Below are 20,047 nucleotides of genomic sequence, written 5' to 3'. Positions count from 1 at the left end.
AAATTTACCTCGAATAAGGTTTTCGAACTTCCCAACCATTACATAATGATGAATTTAAACTATATTATTAATAGTACCATATTTTAGTAGAAATGAATGTGTAAAGATTAGACAATAAATGAGTTTGGCGTCATATTTTTAATTTGCATTTTGTCAATAAACTTCAACATGAAAATTAGAGTTTAAATTATCGAAGGTTGAAAATAAGAGTCGTGAATATTGAAAATTAGTGTGCGATGATATATATAATAATGTATTTATTTTTGGTTTATTTCCAAAAATCTCTATAAATAGGCCTCTCAATTTATAAAGAAAACACACAATTGAGTAGACAAAATTTTATGAAGTGTGTAGTTTAATATATTTTTGAGTTTGAGATTTTTATTTTTTACCGTGAATTTTTAATTTTAACACAACAAAATATATTATATGTATACATATCTTTTGGGAAAAATTGTTTTTTCGGTCCGTTATGTTTGTGCTCTTGCGATTTAGTGTCTTATATATTATATTAAATTGCAGCCTTAGCCCGATATTTTAATATTTTGGCAGTTTTGACCTGATTTTTTTGCCAGGAAAAAATAAAAGGAAAGAATTCTTACTTTTTTAGGTTATATAAATATATTATTAAAAATCATTAATAGCAAAAAAATTAAGTGTATTTAAATATTTATATTATATGATATGTTCATAAAAAAATTTATAGGTCACTATATTTTTATATTTCTCGTATATACTAAATATATGTTAAATTAGATATAAAACAATAATATTTCAATTTTCAAATAATATTAATCGGTTAAGTAATTTATGTTTGCAATAATTGTATGTAAAATCTATAATTTGAGCAATTATTTTTATACGAACAAACATCTAAAAGTCGAAGTCTAACTCTAATCTGAGTATATATTACGAGTACGTTTAAATACATGAGATTTTTTATGATTTTTCTTCACCAATTCTTAATAAAATTTTGTGTATTAAAATCAAATTTTCAATTTTTTTTCCCTTTAACGCGAGAAGAAGTTCAGGAAATATGCAAAATTCCTTGTACAAATATGGGCTTTGGTCTCTCAACTCTGCCTACTCAACTCATTCAATTCCCCAAAAATCCAAAGATCTTGATTCTTCATCAATGCAAGACCGGCAGAGACCTCAGACAAATTCATGCCCACCTGATAAAAACCCGCCTCCTCCACCACCCGGCGGTAGCTGAGTCCATGCTAGAGTCGGCTGCACTCCTCCTTCCCGTCCCTGCAATCGACTATGCCTTCTCCATTTTCGCTTACCTTGAAAATCCCGACTCATCGGCCTACAATATAATGATTAGGGGATTTAACAAAGTGCAAAACCCGGAAAAATCTTTTCTTTTATTCGGGAAAATGGTTGAAAACTTTGTGCACCCAGATGAGTTCACCTTTACCAGCATCTTGAAGGCATGTTCACAGGTTGGGGCTTTAAGGGAAGGAGAGCAAGTTCATGGCCAGATACTAAAAGTTGTTGACGGGTTTGGATGTAGAGGGTTTGTTGAAAACGCTTTGGTTCGTTTATATGCCACTTGTGGTCGACTTGAGTTGGCTCGCCAACTATTTGATGGAATGAGTGAGAGAAGTGCTATTTCTTGGAACTCGATGATTTCGGGATATGTAAATCATGGGTATTGGAAAGAAGTGACGGAGTTGTTCGGGGAGATGTTAGGAATGGGTGTTGGGTTTAATCTAGCGATTTTGATTAACGTTTTGATGGCTTGTGGGAGGCTTGGGGATTTGGAATTAGGGGAATGGATTTATGAGTATGCATTGGCGAATGGACTGATGAAGGATGCTGGTTTAGTTACATCTCTCATTGATATGTATGCAAAATGTGGTAGGTTGGATGACGCGAGAGGTTTGTTTGATCAAATTCATACACACGATGTCGTTGCTTGGAGTGCCATGATTAATGGATACACTCAATCCAGTCGTTTCAAGGAGGCTCTTGCTCTTTTTCTCGATATGCAAAATGCGAATGTCGAACCAAACGAGGTGACAATGGTTAGTGTCCTTTCGTCTTGTGCAGCACTGGGAGCTCTAGAAACTGGAAAACGGGCTCATTCTTATATAAAGAAAAAGAATTTGAAGCTCTCCATCAACCTTGGAACAACGCTTCTTGATTTTTATGCAAAGTGTGGGTGTGTGGATATTGCAATTGAAGTATTTAAAGATATGCCTTTTAAAAATATGTGGTCATGGACAGCACTAATTCAAGGTCTTGCTAACTCAGGACGAGGCAAAACAGCTCTCGAGTTTTACCATTTGATGCTTCAAGAAAAGGTCAAACCAGATGAAGTAACTTTCGTTGCTGTTCTTTGTGCTTGTAGTCACGCAGGCTTGGTCAACGAGGGTTGGGATTACTTTGTTAGCATGAGTAGAAATTTCAGTATTAAACCAAGAATCGAGCATTATGGTTGCTTAGTTGATGTTCTGAGCCGAGCCGGGCTGATTGAGGATGCATATGAGTTCATAAAGAACATGCACATTAAACCCAATGCTTTGGTTTGGAGAACTTTGCTTTCATCGTGTAAAGTTCATAAGCACATTGAAATAGGAGAAGAAGCATTTAAACATGTAATCAATTTAGAGCCTGCACATAGCGGGGATTACATACTACTTTCTAATCTATATGCATCTGTCGGTAGGTTTGATGATGCGAAGAGGTTTAGAAATGAGATGAAAGTGCAAGGAATTAAAAAGAATCCTGGTTGTAGCTTTATCGAGTTAGATGGTGTCATTCATGAGTTTTTGGCTGAAGATAATGTACACCCACAATCAAAGGAGATCTACAGATCAGTAGAGGACATGATTGAGAAGATCAAGACAGCTGGATATGTACCTGATATAGTGGAGGGGAGACTGGACGCAGCAGAAGAAGACAAGGAAGCTTCTTTGTATCATCACAGTGAGAAGCTGGCCATTGCATATGGCCTTATCAAGACTTCTCCTGGAACTACAATCAGAATATCGAAAAATCTCAGAATATGTGGCGACTGTCACAATGCGACAAAGATTATATCAAAGATTTTTGGGAGAGAGATTGTGATCAGGGATAGAAACCGATTCCACCACTTCAAGGAAGGGTTGTGTTCTTGCAAAGATTTCTGGTGATCAGTCTGACAAATTGACGTCTGTAGCCATTAACCATGCCAAAAACATGTGCGTGGTGCTTTCTTTTCTCAGATGAAAACATAATCTTGAGCTTATGGCTTATTCTACTACTCTGTTAAGTCCCAACCGACTTAGAAGGATCTTTGGCTGGACAAAGTACCAGTCTTTCAACATGGTACGTGCTTCGAAGTAATCAAAGAAATGTCAAGATTGGTCTTAGCATATTCAAAGTTGAGTGTAGTGTGGAGCCAACATGAGAAACATGCCGATTTAGATGTTATAAGAGCATGTGTATGATCATGTTATTTTGTTCTGAGGTTATCATTGTTTGAGGTGCCTTCACTCGATCGCACTTTGGTTGAATCACCTGTTGTTGATCGTGAATGGGAAATAAATTTTGTTTATGTACGGACACTCTTGTACTTTGATCCATTCAGAACCCTAAACTGAAATTTGAAATGATTTTTTTTAGAGATCAACAATTTTAGCAATTTAGTTATTACCATCTTTAGTTTTTCTTAATCGCGCAACCTTGGGCCATAAATTTGTCTCTAATTATCAATCACTCGCTCCTTGCGCATTTGTTCAATTTGAAATATCTCATCTTGATTCCAAAAATAATTTAACATTAGAAAGTAATCTAAAAATTTATAATCATTGAATTTTAAAAATTGCTCAAACAATGGGAATATATTATATTTAAGTAAGGGATTGTTCCAATGGCATTATTTAATAAAGTTTCTACCAACAGGATAACACTAACAGGCTTAAAAAACAGGTGGCGCAGATAGAGAGCAGAAATTATCAAAACCAGTTATATTAACAGGGAAATAAACAAGTTGAAACTCCAAAAGACCAAGAACAGCATGTCAGGTTCCAGAAGTTCTTGGAATTTATTCATATGTATAATATATAAATTCATGCACCACACGGGCCACATAGATAATAATATACCAAATGTATTTACTGCTGCTCTTCTCCAGCGATGAGATCCATAACCACACGTTTGATGCTTCCGTTATTCTTCTTCAACAGTTTCTTGTTCATTTCCATATCATGAAAACCCTGCATAAAAACTCTATGTTAAAAAAAATTATAAAAGAAACCTAATAAAATTAACAAGCAGGAGGGTGGGTGGGTGGGTGGGTGTGGATTGGGGGGGGGGGGGGGGGGGGGGTTATTTAGATGTAACTCACCATCTCCTTGAGTTCGTCCAGCATAGGATCCCACCCAGCAACTTCACAGAGATCGTCCACAGCTTGCTCCAGATCATACTCGTTCATTCTCAGGATCTCCTTGTTTAAATCAATCTGTTTGAAGCCCATCTCCTCAAGTTCCCTCAGAAGTTTATTCTCTACTTCTTCCTTTCCTGGAAGCTCTTCTGTATATGCCACTGTGTTCCCACCAGATGGTGCCGAAGAATAAATGACAGATGGTGTAGGAGTAGAGAATGCTGGTGGTGCTATCTCAGACAGATCGATGATAGGATATGTATCAGAAGTTGGGGTAGGAAATGCAGAGCTTGACGCACCATTTCCAACAAGTAAGCTATCAGTGATGGGAAACTTCATCTCCTGTTCATTGTTCGGCAGTGGCATATGAAATACTGGATCAACTATTTCCACCATCTTGTTGAAGTTATCAGGCTCCTGGCGGCTATCTTCCACCAGGTTAGTCAAGTCCATATTAATAATTTCAGGACCATTTAAGACACTGTTCACAGGGGGTAAATTTAGGTTCAAACCCTGAACACCAACACGTGGCGTCTCTTTTAAAGTAGCATCAACCTATATTCATGCATAAACGAACCAAACTCACTATCCTGGTAAAAAAAAAACGAGTCATGACACAACTTCAGAAACTAAACTGGGCTTTCACCAGTGACCAACCTGGATAAGAACCCAAACACGTTGCCCAAACTTTTGGCCAGAAGGTGAAGCCATTCTCCAGTAAGAGATATAACGGCCTGGAAGATCAGGAGAAATAAAATCCATAGCAACATCAAGTTCGAGGTCAACAGCAAAACCAGTTGCAGGAATCTGTCATAATACAAAACCACACATGGGTAAGAATTTAATTTTGAAAATCAAAAGATCTTTAAAGATTAAAGTAGACATGCATTGATATAATAGTTACATCATCGTTCCCAGACCAAAAAGAAAAAGAATAAATAACAGCCATAATAAATAATAATAATTAAAACGGTAAACAGTACACAGTCTGTATCATCCATTCCAATGCATGCAGCATTCACCCTTCGAATGGACACTAAAAATTAACCAGTGATCCAACAAGAGAATGTTGAGAAACACCTCCTGGGAATAAAAGTACGACACACCCAAAAAGAAGACCACCCAGAGCCTTAGAAATTCTATGAAACCAAAACAAAGATAACTCACCTCAAGTTCAACTGACAATAAATTGCTCAATTTATCTCCACCTATCCAAACAAGTTGTGTTTTCTGGGGCCATGCAAGTGTGCCGTTGTTCCTCATTCTCCAAATCTTTGTAAATGGAATTAAAGGCGCTATAGCAGTACCATCTGGTATATTGACATCCTGGATGAAGCGACTGTCTAGCTTGGATCCACCTGGTTTAACTTTATGACCCCTTTTGATTTGTGGTGAAGCCATACACCGTCCCCTGGCATGCTAATTTGGTACAACACACAAGGTACTTTTAAGGAAACACAGCTCGGAACAAGGACGAAAAGAACAAATTAGCTAAGAAAAAAATGAAGAGACGAAATCATTGCATAATAAACATACATGATCATGAAATCCCTTGAAGGACAACCAGTGTCTATTAATTGCTGGGTAATCTAATCTGAAATAGTCATTGTCGTTTCCCATTGCTTCAAAACATATGCTGCACAAATCATAGTCAACCTTTCTGCAGAATACAAGTTTAGTGATTACCATCTGGAGAACCTGTCTAAGAGATATATTAGTGAGAGACAAATTAGTCGCCATATTAGTTCTTACATTTTAGACTTGAACCTCGGCCCAGTTATAGGATGCACTCCACAACCATCACAACGAACACCCCGATGGAAGATAGTCCCACAACCATCATTTTGAATTCTGCTCCTGTTAAATGCGACTGCCAGAGGAACATGTTGTGGTGGAGCAGCTGAGACATTTTCCACTGGTATTCCGGAAAATGGGCACTCGTAAGTGAAATTTGAGACTGGAAATTTATTAGAACTACCAGGAGTAGGGGACAGAACTGAATCCAGAGGATTCTCAAAACCAATAGGGAATACACATCCGGTTCTTCCATTTAGAGAGTTTCCCTTCAAAGGATCAGAAACACCAACAGTCCCAGCGTTTGCAACAGGTGGCTGATGAGAAAAGGTTAAATGCGACTTCTCATCAAGATTACAGTCATTTATCATCTTGGCCTTCTCTTTCTTACCGACAGTAAGATGTACAACCCTTGGATTAGGATTTTCAGGTGCTGAACTTTTAAACTGCCCAATGTCGGTACTCTTTGAGTTGAGTGGCCCAGCCACAGCATTAGTGCCAGGCGCCTTAGAAGATGATGCATACATGGTTCCTCCAATTGAACTTTGAGCTTTAACCTCGTCATTCTTCGCAGTCGCTTCGAGATGAAGCTTTGGAGGAATCTCGTCACTCTTGAAGGATTGTTTTTTAGATTTCCCGACTGATGGGACCACAGTTAATTTAGGATCAACCCGAGAGGAATCTGAGTCTTTAGATTCAGGTATAGTGGGACTGTTTTCAGGGACATCACTCTGTGCGCTAGGATGCACTCTAGTTTGGGATTCTGCAAGCTGGTCTAAGTACGACAAGCCCACTTTGGAGAAGTAATTAATAAGCTCTGTAGCACCTGGAGATATACCTGGAGCAGTAGACGACACTTTTGATACCAAATCAGTTGAGAGATTCACAAGTGTCTCATGTAAGGGCTCCGGGACAGTTTTCAAAATTTCAGACACTCCAGAAATAGGATTTTGAAATGATTGTTTAACTCGAGGGGACCTCAAGGGAGTAGAAGTTCCAGTTGACAGAGAAAATGGGGTACCGTTCTTTTCAGCATTTAGTTTAACAGTAATTCTCAATGGATTCAGGGACTGCTTCACCACATCACAGAGATCATCATCATCAACAAGAGCCACCGAATCTCCATCTTCATCAACATAAGTAAGCATGATTTCAGTGTCAGGAGCAAAGTTAAAGAGGGAAAAGATCTTCTCAGTCAGTCCACCTATACTAAGATCCAGTTCCCCATCAACAACCTTGGCATTGAAACGTCTGAGAATATCACCATATTTGACCTATAAAAATTGTTAAGAATGGCGATCATGAAAAATTAGACAATACAAGGTGTAAATACAACTAGAAGCGTATAATTTGTAGACATCGAATGAAACACCAAACATAAGCTGAAAACCAAATGACTTCTGGCAAATGAATAGCAAGTTAACATCTAAGGGATTAGATAGTAGGCAAAGCAGCTAACATCACCTTTACAATCATCATTGCTTATTCAGGAACTGAAATAAATAATATTAAATTATTCAAATCTAGAATGCTTCACTAGTGACAACGCATCATAAAACAATTGATGATCATGAATGCCCGAAAAAAAGAACTACTAACAATCAAATTTGAGAACGGCCACATCCATACCAAACCAAAGAGAGAGACTCTGGGTAAATTGAGGCCACATTAAATAGGTACTGAAATCAAACAATCACAGGCAAAGTTCCAAATCTAGAAACTTTGTCAACGGGTATGCTCGTACGTTAAAAGGGTCAAACTAAAGGGAACACGTTTTTTGGAACATTTTTATCTCAGCCTTACCAAGGCACAAACTAGAGTGAAAATTTCAACAGTATCAGAAATCAAAGAACAAGAGAGTATGAACTGAAAACCATCAACGTCAGTAAAAAAAGTAAGAGAGATGAACGAAGAACGATGGCCAAGCAACCACAGGGTTGTGATTTTCAAGACATGACGAAGTATCAAAATCAGCAGCTGATTCTAACATCCAAGAAGAATCGATACGGAAAAACGAAAACCCATTCCAATAAACGCATAACATATCGCGGAAAAAGAGAACACGATAAAGAACAATTCGCTAATACCTCGCCGACACAGTCAACGCACCCATACATATCACATCCCAGGAAAAAAAACACAAAAAATTACACTAAAAGCCAATAGATCATTCGAAAAACACCTTGATCACCACAGAAGAAGCCTCCATGTCTATAATTGCGTTCCAAGTAAGCCGCGAATTCAAGAAATTTCCGACCTAGAAATGAAAGGGGGCTGATTATTGTATACCCCTTTATATAAAGATAAGAGCACACCGTAAACCCAAATGACAAATGAGATTTCACGCAATCCCACTCGACTGTGTGCCAACAAATTGTGAGAATATGGAGGGGTTGTTTGGATGTTTATTAACATTTTCTGTTTTATTTTTAATCCATTTTCTTATCTTTTTCCCGAAGAAAAACTAACTGACGAAGGAACCCAAAAGTCGTCGAAGCAAAAAGTTGTCGACTGATAATAATATCCGTAATTAGCAAATTCTGAAAAAAGAAATTACATTTTTCATTTCAATATATTATTAAAATAAAGTCCATTTAACATAATATGGAGGGAAGACAATCCCTCTGTAATCGAAAGAGAATTTTATTCGATTTGAAAGGAAGAAGGTAAGAAAGAGATTTTTTACCCAATTAAATAAATAAGTACGATAATTTTCAGGTATAGAGACGAAGACAGATCTTAAAAATCATATTCATATTCGACTCGAATATCAAATTATACATGTTATATATATATACATATTATCTATACTTCTATACTATTTTATTAAGTTTGAGATACTTTGAGTAACTAACTTTGATGTCATGATCTGTTTTTACACGAATCAAATGATTAAAGTCACATCTGTAGAAGGATGTACACACTGTATTTAGCCAAACTTCCATTGCGGAAATGAAAACATCACTATTACCTTGCAATCTATACTTCTTCAATGAAACAAGTCACATTAATCATTATACTTTCCATCTGATGTTCTCAAAATTTTGGATTATCCTATATTCTTAAATCTGGAAAATCTTTGATAAAAACATAGCAAATGCCGCAGCCTACAACAATTTCTGAAGATTTGATTGGCGCAAAATGCTTTCCCTTCATTTTCGTATATGGTTCGAAAATAGATGCCGGACTATTGAATTCATGAGATATTGAGCTCGGTAGGACTTGGAGTCCTAGTCCTTGGAACACCTGTTCACATGAAAGAATGAGCTAAATTGTATCATAGCTAGTAAAGGTGAAAATACTAATAGGGTAAAAACCAAGGTATGAAAAACTATCGACAAAAACAAATGTAATTTTTTTAAGAAAAGGCAGAATACAACATCCAAAGCAAAGGGACTCTTAAGCCTATTGGCAGTGGAGTAAGCTGCATTATTATTTCAAATGAAATTTTCTCCCGTACTATTTGTTCTCAACAAGTTTCCAACATATTTAAGGCTATGCAAAAGTTTAAATGCGACCAACCTGAGAAATGTTACATAAATAAATATATAGAAGTAGATAGTTCAGTTTACTAACTTTATCTCTTCATATTTTATCTTCAGGCAAAGAATGAGCCACCCAATAACCTCCAAAGAATCATGCTTCTTGAAGGTTTACTGCAGACAATTGCGAAAGAAACGAACTCCCTGTTCCATAATTAGCACAATTATGGCAAAGATGTTATTGTCCTCGACAAAGGCACATGAAAGTCATGAAAAGCAACTGTTTCGCTTGAAGGATTTTGTGTGCATTTCAAATTCCTTTGGTTTTAAGTATATGTCAAGTACAATAGAATCTAGAAAGAAAATAAACTGAAAAAAATGTTTCATTACAGTAAAAATACTGATGCGTCTTCTTTTTAAAAAATAAAAAATAAAAACACTGAAGCTTTAAGTACAAGCTACAAAAATGAAATCAATGGATTTTGTTATGTCATTAACAATTAGCGTGTGTCTTGAAATAACAGCTGATCAATAGCAATATCCTTTCAAGTCAGAGATATCAGGAACAACTAACCCGCAAAGCAAAAGCAATGTCTGCTGAATCTACTTTTAATGCTACTCGTCTTTTGTTTTCTTCTCGCGATTGTCCTAGTTCGATGATTCCCTGAAAATAGGTTCGTGCTCATAAGCTCATGCAGTCTTCCAATTTCTACAGAATACAATAACGTTGATGTTCCATTATATATGTTTATAGATATTCTCATCTTGTACGAGTAGTTTTACCTGATCACCCAACACTCTACACATACTTGAAAGTTCCATAATGCTCACTGGTGGGATTGAGGTTGTTTTGCACACATCCCTGTAAAATTTGTTCAGCTGCAGCATAGTTATAGAGACTTTTATTAAATAATGCCATAGAAATTTCTTATACTCTCCTAATTTTAGAAACCACACCTCGCCAACAGTTGTATCCTTCTTCCCTGCTCGGAAAAGTTTCACAGCGGAGCAAAGTATGATCTGCAGAAGTAGTCATTCAACATTCAGTAGAAAACATCAACATAGGCAACGAAAAATTCACTGGCCACTTCATATATTTCATATCTAGGCATATGATAATTTTACAGCTAAAAAATATTTTTATTGAGTGATGTCATCTCAGAGAAGCTTACCTGTTGATGTTGTGGTAGAGATTGAATAGTGTCTACTGTAGGTGATTTAAATGTTTTTGATCATGCAGCAGCAACATGATCTATCCTCACCTATAACAAGATCAAAACCATAAGAGAAAGTGGATTGCCTGTAGGCTGTGGTTAAAAGTGAGGACAGCAAATAAAATTTTATTAAAGCTAGCGGGGCACCATGCAGGCTACAAGAATACTGAATGGAGCTGGTGGAGGGGATTCCTTGGCAGTGGAGTGCTGATGAGTGTATAAATTTGCCAAGGATTAGTAACACTGGTTTCTTAAATGTATAACGGAGAATATAAACTGATTTCTCATTTCACTCCAAAAGTTTATTCAAACCCATACCAATGCTCCTTAGTGAAGTTACTTAACTACAAGCACCCTTGACTTATATATTTATTCTCTTGATATATTTGCACAAGCAGACAAGCACAGGAAATTAACTAAGATGCAACACTAAATATTGGATTTGTGTGGACTTCGAAAGAAGCACATGGTTACTCTACTCGCCCTTCTCAGTTAAAGAATGGGCAAGCTATAAGTGCTGCAATAATATAAGGTTGGTTACAAGTCATAACTACCAACACCTAATTTTTTGATAAGGCTGTATAGTTGATTTCATGATGGCACCTAAGTGATATAATCTATTAACTTCGTAATTTGAGATAACTTTCCACGAGGCAGGATATCAACAAGAAGCCATCATCATAGATATGAAAGCATGTCTTTCACAGGAAAATGACTTTCCTTTGTACAAATACAAGAAAGTGATTCCAGAAAACGACTTGTTCTGGTTATGGAAGAATCAACATTAGAACATGATATAAAGGAAAAACTATCGAGAAATTGTCTTCATGATGGCTGTATTGGGTTTTGCAACTACAACAAAAGTAAACTTAAAATATTCATTTGCTATAAGATGTTTACCAGATTATTTACTTGACTAGCCAACCAATCAAAATCAGCAGATTTCTGTTGATTGCCATTCTTTCCAGTTGATGACAAATTCTCGCTATGGATAGATTCTCTTATCTCATCTTCTAGCATTCCAATAGCACTCCTGTAATAGAAACATGAAAATAAGACCGTAATTCATGAATGACATAGGCGTTACCAACTTCAAAATAATCCATCTTGTCCAATGCAGTATTTTATACTGTTGCAGATTTGTGTTACTACATGGTACTGAGAACTAAATAAAGAAAAAATTAAGGGGGATTAAAAATTGGTGAATGTAGGAATCAGATGCCAACCTGCAAATAGAAAGAGCCTTCCTCATATCTCCAGATGCTGCAGCAACTCTCTGCAGCAACACAAGCCATGGAAATTTAGCAATCTCGTGGCCCTTAAGGGACACGTGAATCTTCCAGGAAGTTTTAAATAAAGAAGAAGAAAAATAATAGCGGCATGCTTAGAATTGCAAATAGCCTGTACGGCACTCTTTATTATCCAAAGGCTTAAAGATGAAACACACCCCAGCACAGAGTTCAATGGCTTGTGGCTGGAAAACGGTACAAGGAAGTGCCTGTTGAAATTGCAGCCAGATTAGAATGATCTCAAATATAAATGCATCCCTAATTGGCAAAATGAAATTTATTTCCATATGTTTTGCTTTCTCTTCGATATAAGCTAACTGAAATTGTTTCATAATTAAGATAGCATTTTCCAAATAGGAAGTGCAGAAAGTCCTTCAGTCAACTTCAGGGTTTTGGTGGTCTTACGTCTCAAAATATGCTTCCATCCACTAAACAACATGTGACTACATCTTCTATACGTGATATAATCTGGAGTCAAGTGGCAGGATTAAATTCTTTCTACTGAGCACTTAATATAAAGATTCGACGAAACTAATAAACTCTCTCTGGGTGTTTAATAAATTAAAAAGGCTTACCCTCAGTCTGTCTTTAAGAATCTTAATGATCTGATCCTTGGAATAGGATCGAAATGTTATTACCGCGGGTTTGCCTAGCAGAGAGGAAGAAGATCCAGGAGTCAATATGTTTCCACCAGGAGACAAGCTGACTGAATTATGTCAAAATTTCTAACATCTACTCAGATAAAAGAGAAAGGACGACTATGTTGAGCCATTAGACGGTTGGACTAAGTAACTTCTGTCTTCTGATAACGACATAGGTAACCAAATTTTAATAGATGCTTAATCTTGAAAGTGAGGAAGCAAGATGGAGCATCTTGCAAGAAACTTTAATCCGTGAACCCATTAATCAACGAAAAACCCAAGTCAGGGGAATTGGATGAACAATTATAGCCATTAGTACCAATATAGCTATCAAATGCAAGTAGTAAAATATTTCATTAATAGTAATTTGGAAATAAAAAAATGGGTGTTTACAGCCTATAGATAAAAAATTGGTGACATATTCAAGCAAATTATCTACTTTTCTATTTTCTGTAGCAACCTCCAGCATAACGAATGAATCTTAAGCTTTTGGAAAATAACCAGATAAAAAGACAAACTCTCACAGTTCAAACATTGAAGTTTTGGCATAAACCTGTTTGCTAAGTCAATAGCATTCGCAATGCCTGTAGACAAAAGGCAAAGCAGTTAAAAAACGAAGATTTTAACATATGAGATTTTTGAGTATCCCATACGTACCTAGCAAAATACATCTGGAAAATGGCAATGTTGTTAGCATGAAAAGATCTTGAAGCATAATTCTGTCTTGGGTAATCAAATAATCCAATTCATCAACAATCACTAATCTGTCGACCATGATTGCTAATTAGGAAAAAACTATGATAAATTAATGCTTAGACAATACTCAGAATTAGAAATCCTTCACCAATCTTGGACACCAAACATTTACAGGCAACCAAGCAATGTTCTGGATAAACATGAGAACTCATAAAACTTAGACATGAGAATGCTAATATCTGATTCTTACATCATTTTCACATCCAGTGCCATCTTTTGAGAATACAAGTCATGAAGAAGCTGTAGAGGTAACTTAGAAAAATTTGCCTCCTTCTGCGGGCAATGTTTTCTGAGAACCTGTAGGGCAATAAAAGAATGTTAGAAAATTTATTCTTAATCAGCTAGAAATAAAATAATCTCAAAAATTGGTGTACCTTGCTGAAAATTTCAGTTGTCTGTGCATGAAACATGCAATTCATTGACAAAATATCTGGAGGCTGTATTTGTTCCTGATTTGAGGAAGAAACAAAGGAATTTTCCTCAGATATACAGAAAGGGTGGAGAACGCTTTAAGATAGTACATTGTCGACCATTTAACAACCAACATGTAAAACACAATGTTTAGACATATGAAACATCCATGAAGTTTATTTCCAGTTTATTTCTTACATCAAAAATTGAAAAGAACAACTGGCTGGAGAAAAAAACCCCATTTTCGAATGTATCAAATCCTGAATATAATCATTTTAGGAAAAAAGAACAGCAGCTTAAAAACTATGTAAGATGGAATTAGACCAACTGGAAGTTTCAATTTATATTTAAAACCAGACGATTTTAGGCACAGATTTGAGAAAATATATCACTCCCATAATCTATCGTTCTAATTTGCAGCCACAATACACCAATGATAATGTCTTAAGTTCTAAAGCTTTATCAAAAAGCAATACATTCAGTTCTTGCGTAAATTTTTCTAGTAATTGTTAGGTTCTAGTGGGGTGCCAGTCAACACATTGATAGCAAAGTGAAAAACATAAAGTCAGTAAGGTAATTATCATCTAACACTTATTCATCACGCGGACTGAAGTCTTAACTACAAACAATTTAACAAGTGCTCCAAATGGGTACCTCATTTGCCCAATTAACAAGGGTCTCTTTTAACAATCTCTACGGATAAAGACTTTCCAGTTCCAGGGCATCCAGAAATATACATACTCCCAGCCTTCTCCTGCTTTACACATTTCTTGCAAAAATCTAAAATCATGCTTTGCTCGTTTTCACGGCACACGGCAATCTTTGGAGCGGTAGATACGTGCAGCGCCTCGTTTACCACTCTCACTTGCTCCACATCTACTAATATATCAACCATCATTAAAAAAAATTAAGTAACACCAAATTAATTAAGCAGATAACATAGCAACTATATTCAATATGGCATGTAGATTTTTTTTGTGAACAACTTTACTTGCCTGCTGGATTCCGGACCGGCCTTTCAACAACATTATCAAATAATCTATTTCTCACGGGAAATCTTGGTAACTGCGATTTCGAAGCTAAAATGAGTCAGAATGTAAATCAAACAAACGTATCAAATTGAAAAATCCAAAATTAAAGCAACTATAATTAAAAAAAATGAACATCATGAACATAATGTAAGCCGATCGAGCTCACATTCTCTTTCAGAGGACTGTCAGGGCTGTTGTACGCGTCGCATAAGCCATGCGACTTAGGAATCTTCCTTCTAGATGGTGTTACGCTGTCTGGATCGGATCTCGATCGGCGTTTTCGTGGCGTGGCCCCTCGTCCTTTCTCAGGCAAATGATCTTCCGCCGGAAATGAGCGGCGACTGGAGACAGTTGACATCGTTGAATGAGCTTGCACTCGGATCCGAATATTTTCAGCGATGGGGACAAATAAATCAGGGAAAAAGAATCGGAAATTATGTATTTATTTTGCAGACAATGGCGCGAAAAAGATACCTGTGGCGGGAACGAGAGGATTTGCGATATTATTAGACTATTAATAGTTGGTTAATTGATATTTGTTGATAAGCGTTGAAATTATTTAATATTGAAAATAAAAGTTGTAAATATTAAAAATTAGTGTGAGATGATTTATGTAATTATGTATTTTTTTTTTTGGATTATTTTCAAAAAAATTCTATAAATATGTTTCTCAATTTGTGGAAAAAACACACAATTGAGTAGACAAAATTTTATAAAATGTGTAGTTTAATATATTTTCTAAGTTTGAAATTTTATTTTTTATCGTAAATTTTTACTTTTAGCACGTCAGCACGATACTCGAAGGTTCGGTTCTTCATATTTTTCCAATCTCCAAACACAAGGAAAATGTAACAATATTCAAAAACAATAATATTTATTTTACTGTTTATTTATTTTTATTGTGTATATATTTGTTTATTTATTTTTATTGTGTATATATTTAATATATAATATCATGTTATTATATAAAAAGAGTCTATGACACCTCATTTTAATAACGTGATATGATTATATTATTACACTACTTATATATTTTTATTGTGTATATATATTTGAATGATATCATGTTATTATATAAATAGAGTCTACACTACAAGAAAAATGATTTTCCGCAGCACGTCATCAACAGCGTGCATTAAACGCATGCTGCGAATACTACTTTTCACGGCGTGCACCCATATGTGCGCCGTTAATAGTGTTGCACTTGATACTATTAACGGCGTGCATTAAAAGCACGCTGCGGATATTACTATTGACGACGTGCATTAAAAGCACGCTGCGGATAGTAACTTGATACTATTAACGGCGTGCATTAAAAGCACGCTGCGGATATTATTATGAACGGCGTGCATTAAAAGCACGCTGCGGATAGTAATATCTGCAGCTTCCAGTTATGTGTGTTGTTAATAAATTATATAAACGACAGCGCACAATAAAGGCACGCCGTTAATAATACTATTAACGGCGTGCAAGTTTATATGTGCTGCAAAAAATAAATCATTTTTAAAAAAAAGAATCGTGTTCAGACATTAACGACGCACATTAATCGTACGTCGTCATTAGTATTATTCACGGCATGCATATTATAAGCACGCGGAAAATGAGTTTGAATTTTAACGTAGCAACGGCTTTAGTAAAACCGTCGCTAAAGTTAAAGTTGTGACGATTTTAAGGCCACATTTAGCGACGGTTTACAAGAAACTTGCCTATTTAAGGCCACATTTAGCGACGGTTTAGAATAAATCGTCGCCAATTTAAATCGACGACGGTTAATAATTAACCGTCGCTAATAGACTTACATCGGCGACCGTTTAGTAACAAACCGTCGCTAAAAATTCGAAAATTCTCTATTTATTCCCGATCTCCGTTCCATTTTTTTTCAAAACACTTAACATTTTTCTCTACTTACATGATTTTAGTTTCGATTTAAATACCTGTTTTTGTTTCAATTTTTGGTTAATTTTTTAATTGTTAATTAAGATTATGAGTATTTTTTAATTGTTAATTAAGATCATGAGTATTATTATTATAGTTGTATTGTATTTTTATAAAAATGTATTAAGAGCATACTTGTGCACGCTATTTTTTATGACTATTAACGGCGTACTTGTGCACGCTGCAGAAAGTTGTATTAACAGCGTACATATGCACGCTGCCAATAGTTTAACTATCAATAGCATACTCTGCACGCCTTTATTAGACTAAACCGCAGCGTAAATCGCACGCCGCCAATGGTGTCAAACTTAAGACGGCTTTCAACTTTACAGCGTGCGTCGCAGCGTGCCTTTCCGCGGCGCATATTGCACGCTGCGGAAACCCACTTTTCTTGTAGTGCTATAACATCTCATTATAATAACGTGATGTGATTATTTCACTGTTTATATATTTTTATCATGTTATATATTAATTATATTATATATATATTTGTATAATGTCACGGTATTATATAAAATGAGTCTCTGACACCTCATTATAATAATGTGATGTGATATACATAATTATTTAAACATGAGTAACATTATTTACGTCATATTATTATCATAAAATTTACATATACATACATTTATTTTTTTAAGCTTTTGTAACGGTCATAAACAGCTAGTTTTTACCTTATAAATATGATTTTACAAACACATTCAATCATTTCAAACTTACTCTCCTCCTAAAAAATTTCTTCATCTAAATTTTCGAAAAATAAGAAAATGATTCTTTCAAGGTTATTTTGTATAATTATTTTAATTATTATACTCACTAGTCTTATATTTATCGGAGAATATCTGCCTCGCGTTTTAAGAATGATTGTACTTATAATTTATCTGTTATTTTGTATTGTCATATTAATATATTTAGAACTTAACCAATAATATACATTGTTATTTTATAGTACCACCATATCAAATTTGGCAAAACACGAATTTGTTACGCTCGACATCACGGAAAAAAATTATATGACATGGACTCTCGATGTAGAAATGCATATTGAGTCATTGGATCTAAATGAGACCATTAAAAAATGGTATCTCATAATCACAAGAAAAAATCAAAAACTATTATATTTTTGCGTCGATGTCTTGATGAAGAATTAAAATGTGAATATCTCATTGATGAACACATGTAGACGAAAACGAGTAGCACCATGGGAAAAATATGAGGCAGCCATGTTTATGCCGAAGCATATGCATTGGCTGATATTTTGAGAAGTTCAATTTATCTAATCGTTTCTGCTTTTCACGATGAGATGCTGAATAGTGGCAGACTGGCAGAGCGGGAGTTCTTGAGAAGGAATGGATCATAAGCAGTAAGCCTCTGTATGGAACACGTGAGCTGCTTCTACAAAAATTGCACCCAAAGGTGCTGGGTATTTATGGGCGACAAAGGCCAGCTGTCTCTTTTCAATATTTTTTTTAAAGAAAAACAATAAATTAAACAGAAGGCTTCTTTCTTCATTCACGCTCAAATTTCAGTAAAGGGTAGGGCAACTCTCGAAAACTCAATTCAAGCACCGACTTTCACGGTTCTTAAATCAAAACTGGTATGTAATATCAACAAGAACGACTTTCGCGATATTGTTTATTAGCGTTTCTACAGATTTGTATTTCTTTCCCTTTTATTTTATAGTGATGATATTGTAATTTGAATATGTATATGGTTTTAGGAGATTATAGTGAATTATAGTGGAAAAGGAGATGGAGGCGGCTATTTAATTAGTGTTTGTTTTGTCCATGAATGGTGGAGACAGTGATGTAAAAAACCTTAAGCTACTTCTTCACTAGTTCTCATATTTGTTGAATCTATCGTATGTTTTGACAGTGAATTCTAAATTTCAATGGTGATATTGATTCATCTTCTGTTGATATTTTATTTGTTACATCTTTATCCAATTTCCACTTTTGTTCAAATTGTGCATTATTCTTTTCTCGGATGATTTAATATTGGATATTCGATGGTTAGTTATGGTAGAACATATTTTGATGTTGGTAAACAAAAAAGTTATTCTTCATCGATTGATATAAATAGTAGTGTATGCAAAGGGTAACTCAATTCAATCATTTGTTTGTGCATCTATGCAATAAGTAGTGTATGTATCTATATTAATTTTCATTTTCATATTTTATAGAAATGGAAGAAAACAGCGGCGATAAACAATCATACATTCCCCAAGTTAGAGACAATCAGAAGCCAAATATAGGGATGAAATTCGAATCTTTAGAGGACGCGTTTTCATTCTATAACCAATATGCACGAGAAGCCGGTTTCAGTGCAAGAATAAGTAATATCAAAAGAAGTAAGAAAACAAATGAAGTTATATGGAAAAAATTTGTATGCTTTAAAAAAGGACATACAGATGAAATTAGACGGAGTAAACAAGCAAAAAGTGAGGAAATAATAAAAGAGAGAGCTCGTGGTGAGATTAGAAGTGGATGTAAGTCAAAGATTTCAGTTGTGAAGGAACAAAATGATCTTGGTTGGGTTGTTAGTACCTTCATGGAAAGTCATAATCATTCATTGTCCACTCCTTCAAAGGTGCATTTGTTACGCTCACATCGTATTGTTTCTGCATCAGAGAAAGCACTGAATCAACATTTTGATGAAGCAAATGTACCAACTTGTCAACAAATGCGATTGTTTGAAATAGAGTCTAGATGGCCTGAACATGGGTGTCAATGCCGAAACATTGATTGATTTCTTTCAGTCTGAGAAAGACAAGAGTTCAACTTTCTTCTTTGATTACGAGACTGATTCAGACAATAGATTTAGTCGGTGTTTTTGGGCGGATCCTGTATCAAGGAGGGCGTACACTGTATTTGTTGATGTAGTGGTGTTTGATACGACGTATAACACCAACAAATATGGGATGATTTTCGCACCATTTGTAGGAGTTAATCATCATCATCAGACCATTGTTTTTGGCTGTGGATTTTTGAGTGATGAGAAAACTGGTTCTTTTGTTTGGTTGCTTAATAAGTTTCTATAAGCCATGCCTAAAGGTGCACCAAACTTGATCACTACTGACCAGGATCCTGCAATGACGAAAGCCATATCTCAAGTTTTCC

The 20,047-nt window shown here is 35.5% G+C and overlaps 3 protein-coding genes and 1 pseudogene across 3 annotated transcripts; 2 read left to right on the top strand and 2 right to left on the bottom strand.

Annotated features, from left to right (window-relative positions):
- The first annotated feature begins 971 nt into the window (after positions 1-971).
- On the top strand, positions 972-3,614 carry LOC142550760 (pentatricopeptide repeat-containing protein At1g08070, chloroplastic-like). Its single transcript, XM_075659827.1, has one exon. The coding sequence runs from the start codon at positions 1,059-1,061 to the stop codon at positions 3,141-3,143; it is 2,085 nt and encodes a 694-aa protein (XP_075515942.1). The 5' UTR covers positions 972-1,058; the 3' UTR covers positions 3,144-3,614.
- A 330-nt stretch (positions 3,615-3,944) lies between these two features.
- LOC142550752 (protein JOKA2-like) lies at positions 3,945-8,562 on the bottom strand. Its single transcript, XM_075659819.1, has 7 exons — positions 8,352-8,562; positions 6,128-7,443; positions 5,912-6,035; positions 5,543-5,794; positions 5,033-5,182; positions 4,340-4,930; positions 3,945-4,208 (listed from the first exon to the last, which is right to left on the bottom strand). The coding sequence occupies exons 1-7, from the start codon at positions 8,376-8,378 to the stop codon at positions 4,107-4,109; spliced, it is 2,562 nt and encodes an 853-aa protein (XP_075515934.1). The 5' UTR covers positions 8,379-8,562; the 3' UTR covers positions 3,945-4,106.
- Positions 8,563-9,047: 485 nt separating this feature from the next.
- Positions 9,048-14,857, bottom strand: LOC142513461 (cell division control protein 6 homolog B-like; annotated as a pseudogene).
- A 4,255-nt stretch (positions 14,858-19,112) lies between these two features.
- On the top strand, positions 19,113-19,968 carry LOC142513445 (protein FAR1-RELATED SEQUENCE 5-like). Its single transcript, XM_075619722.1, has 2 exons — positions 19,113-19,592; positions 19,687-19,968. Exons 1-2 carry the CDS (start codon positions 19,113-19,115, stop codon positions 19,966-19,968), a joined length of 762 nt encoding a protein of 253 aa, XP_075475837.1.
- The last annotated feature ends 79 nt before the right edge of the window (positions 19,969-20,047 follow it).

The sequence above is a fragment of the Primulina tabacum genome, chromosome 1 (assembly GCF_025594145.1).
Source record: "Primulina tabacum isolate GXHZ01 chromosome 1, ASM2559414v2, whole genome shotgun sequence".
Lineage (NCBI taxonomy): Eukaryota > Viridiplantae > Streptophyta > Magnoliopsida > Lamiales > Gesneriaceae > Primulina > Primulina tabacum.
Note: the sequence above shows the minus strand (reverse complement) of the source record. Positions and strands in the feature narration are given on the sequence as shown.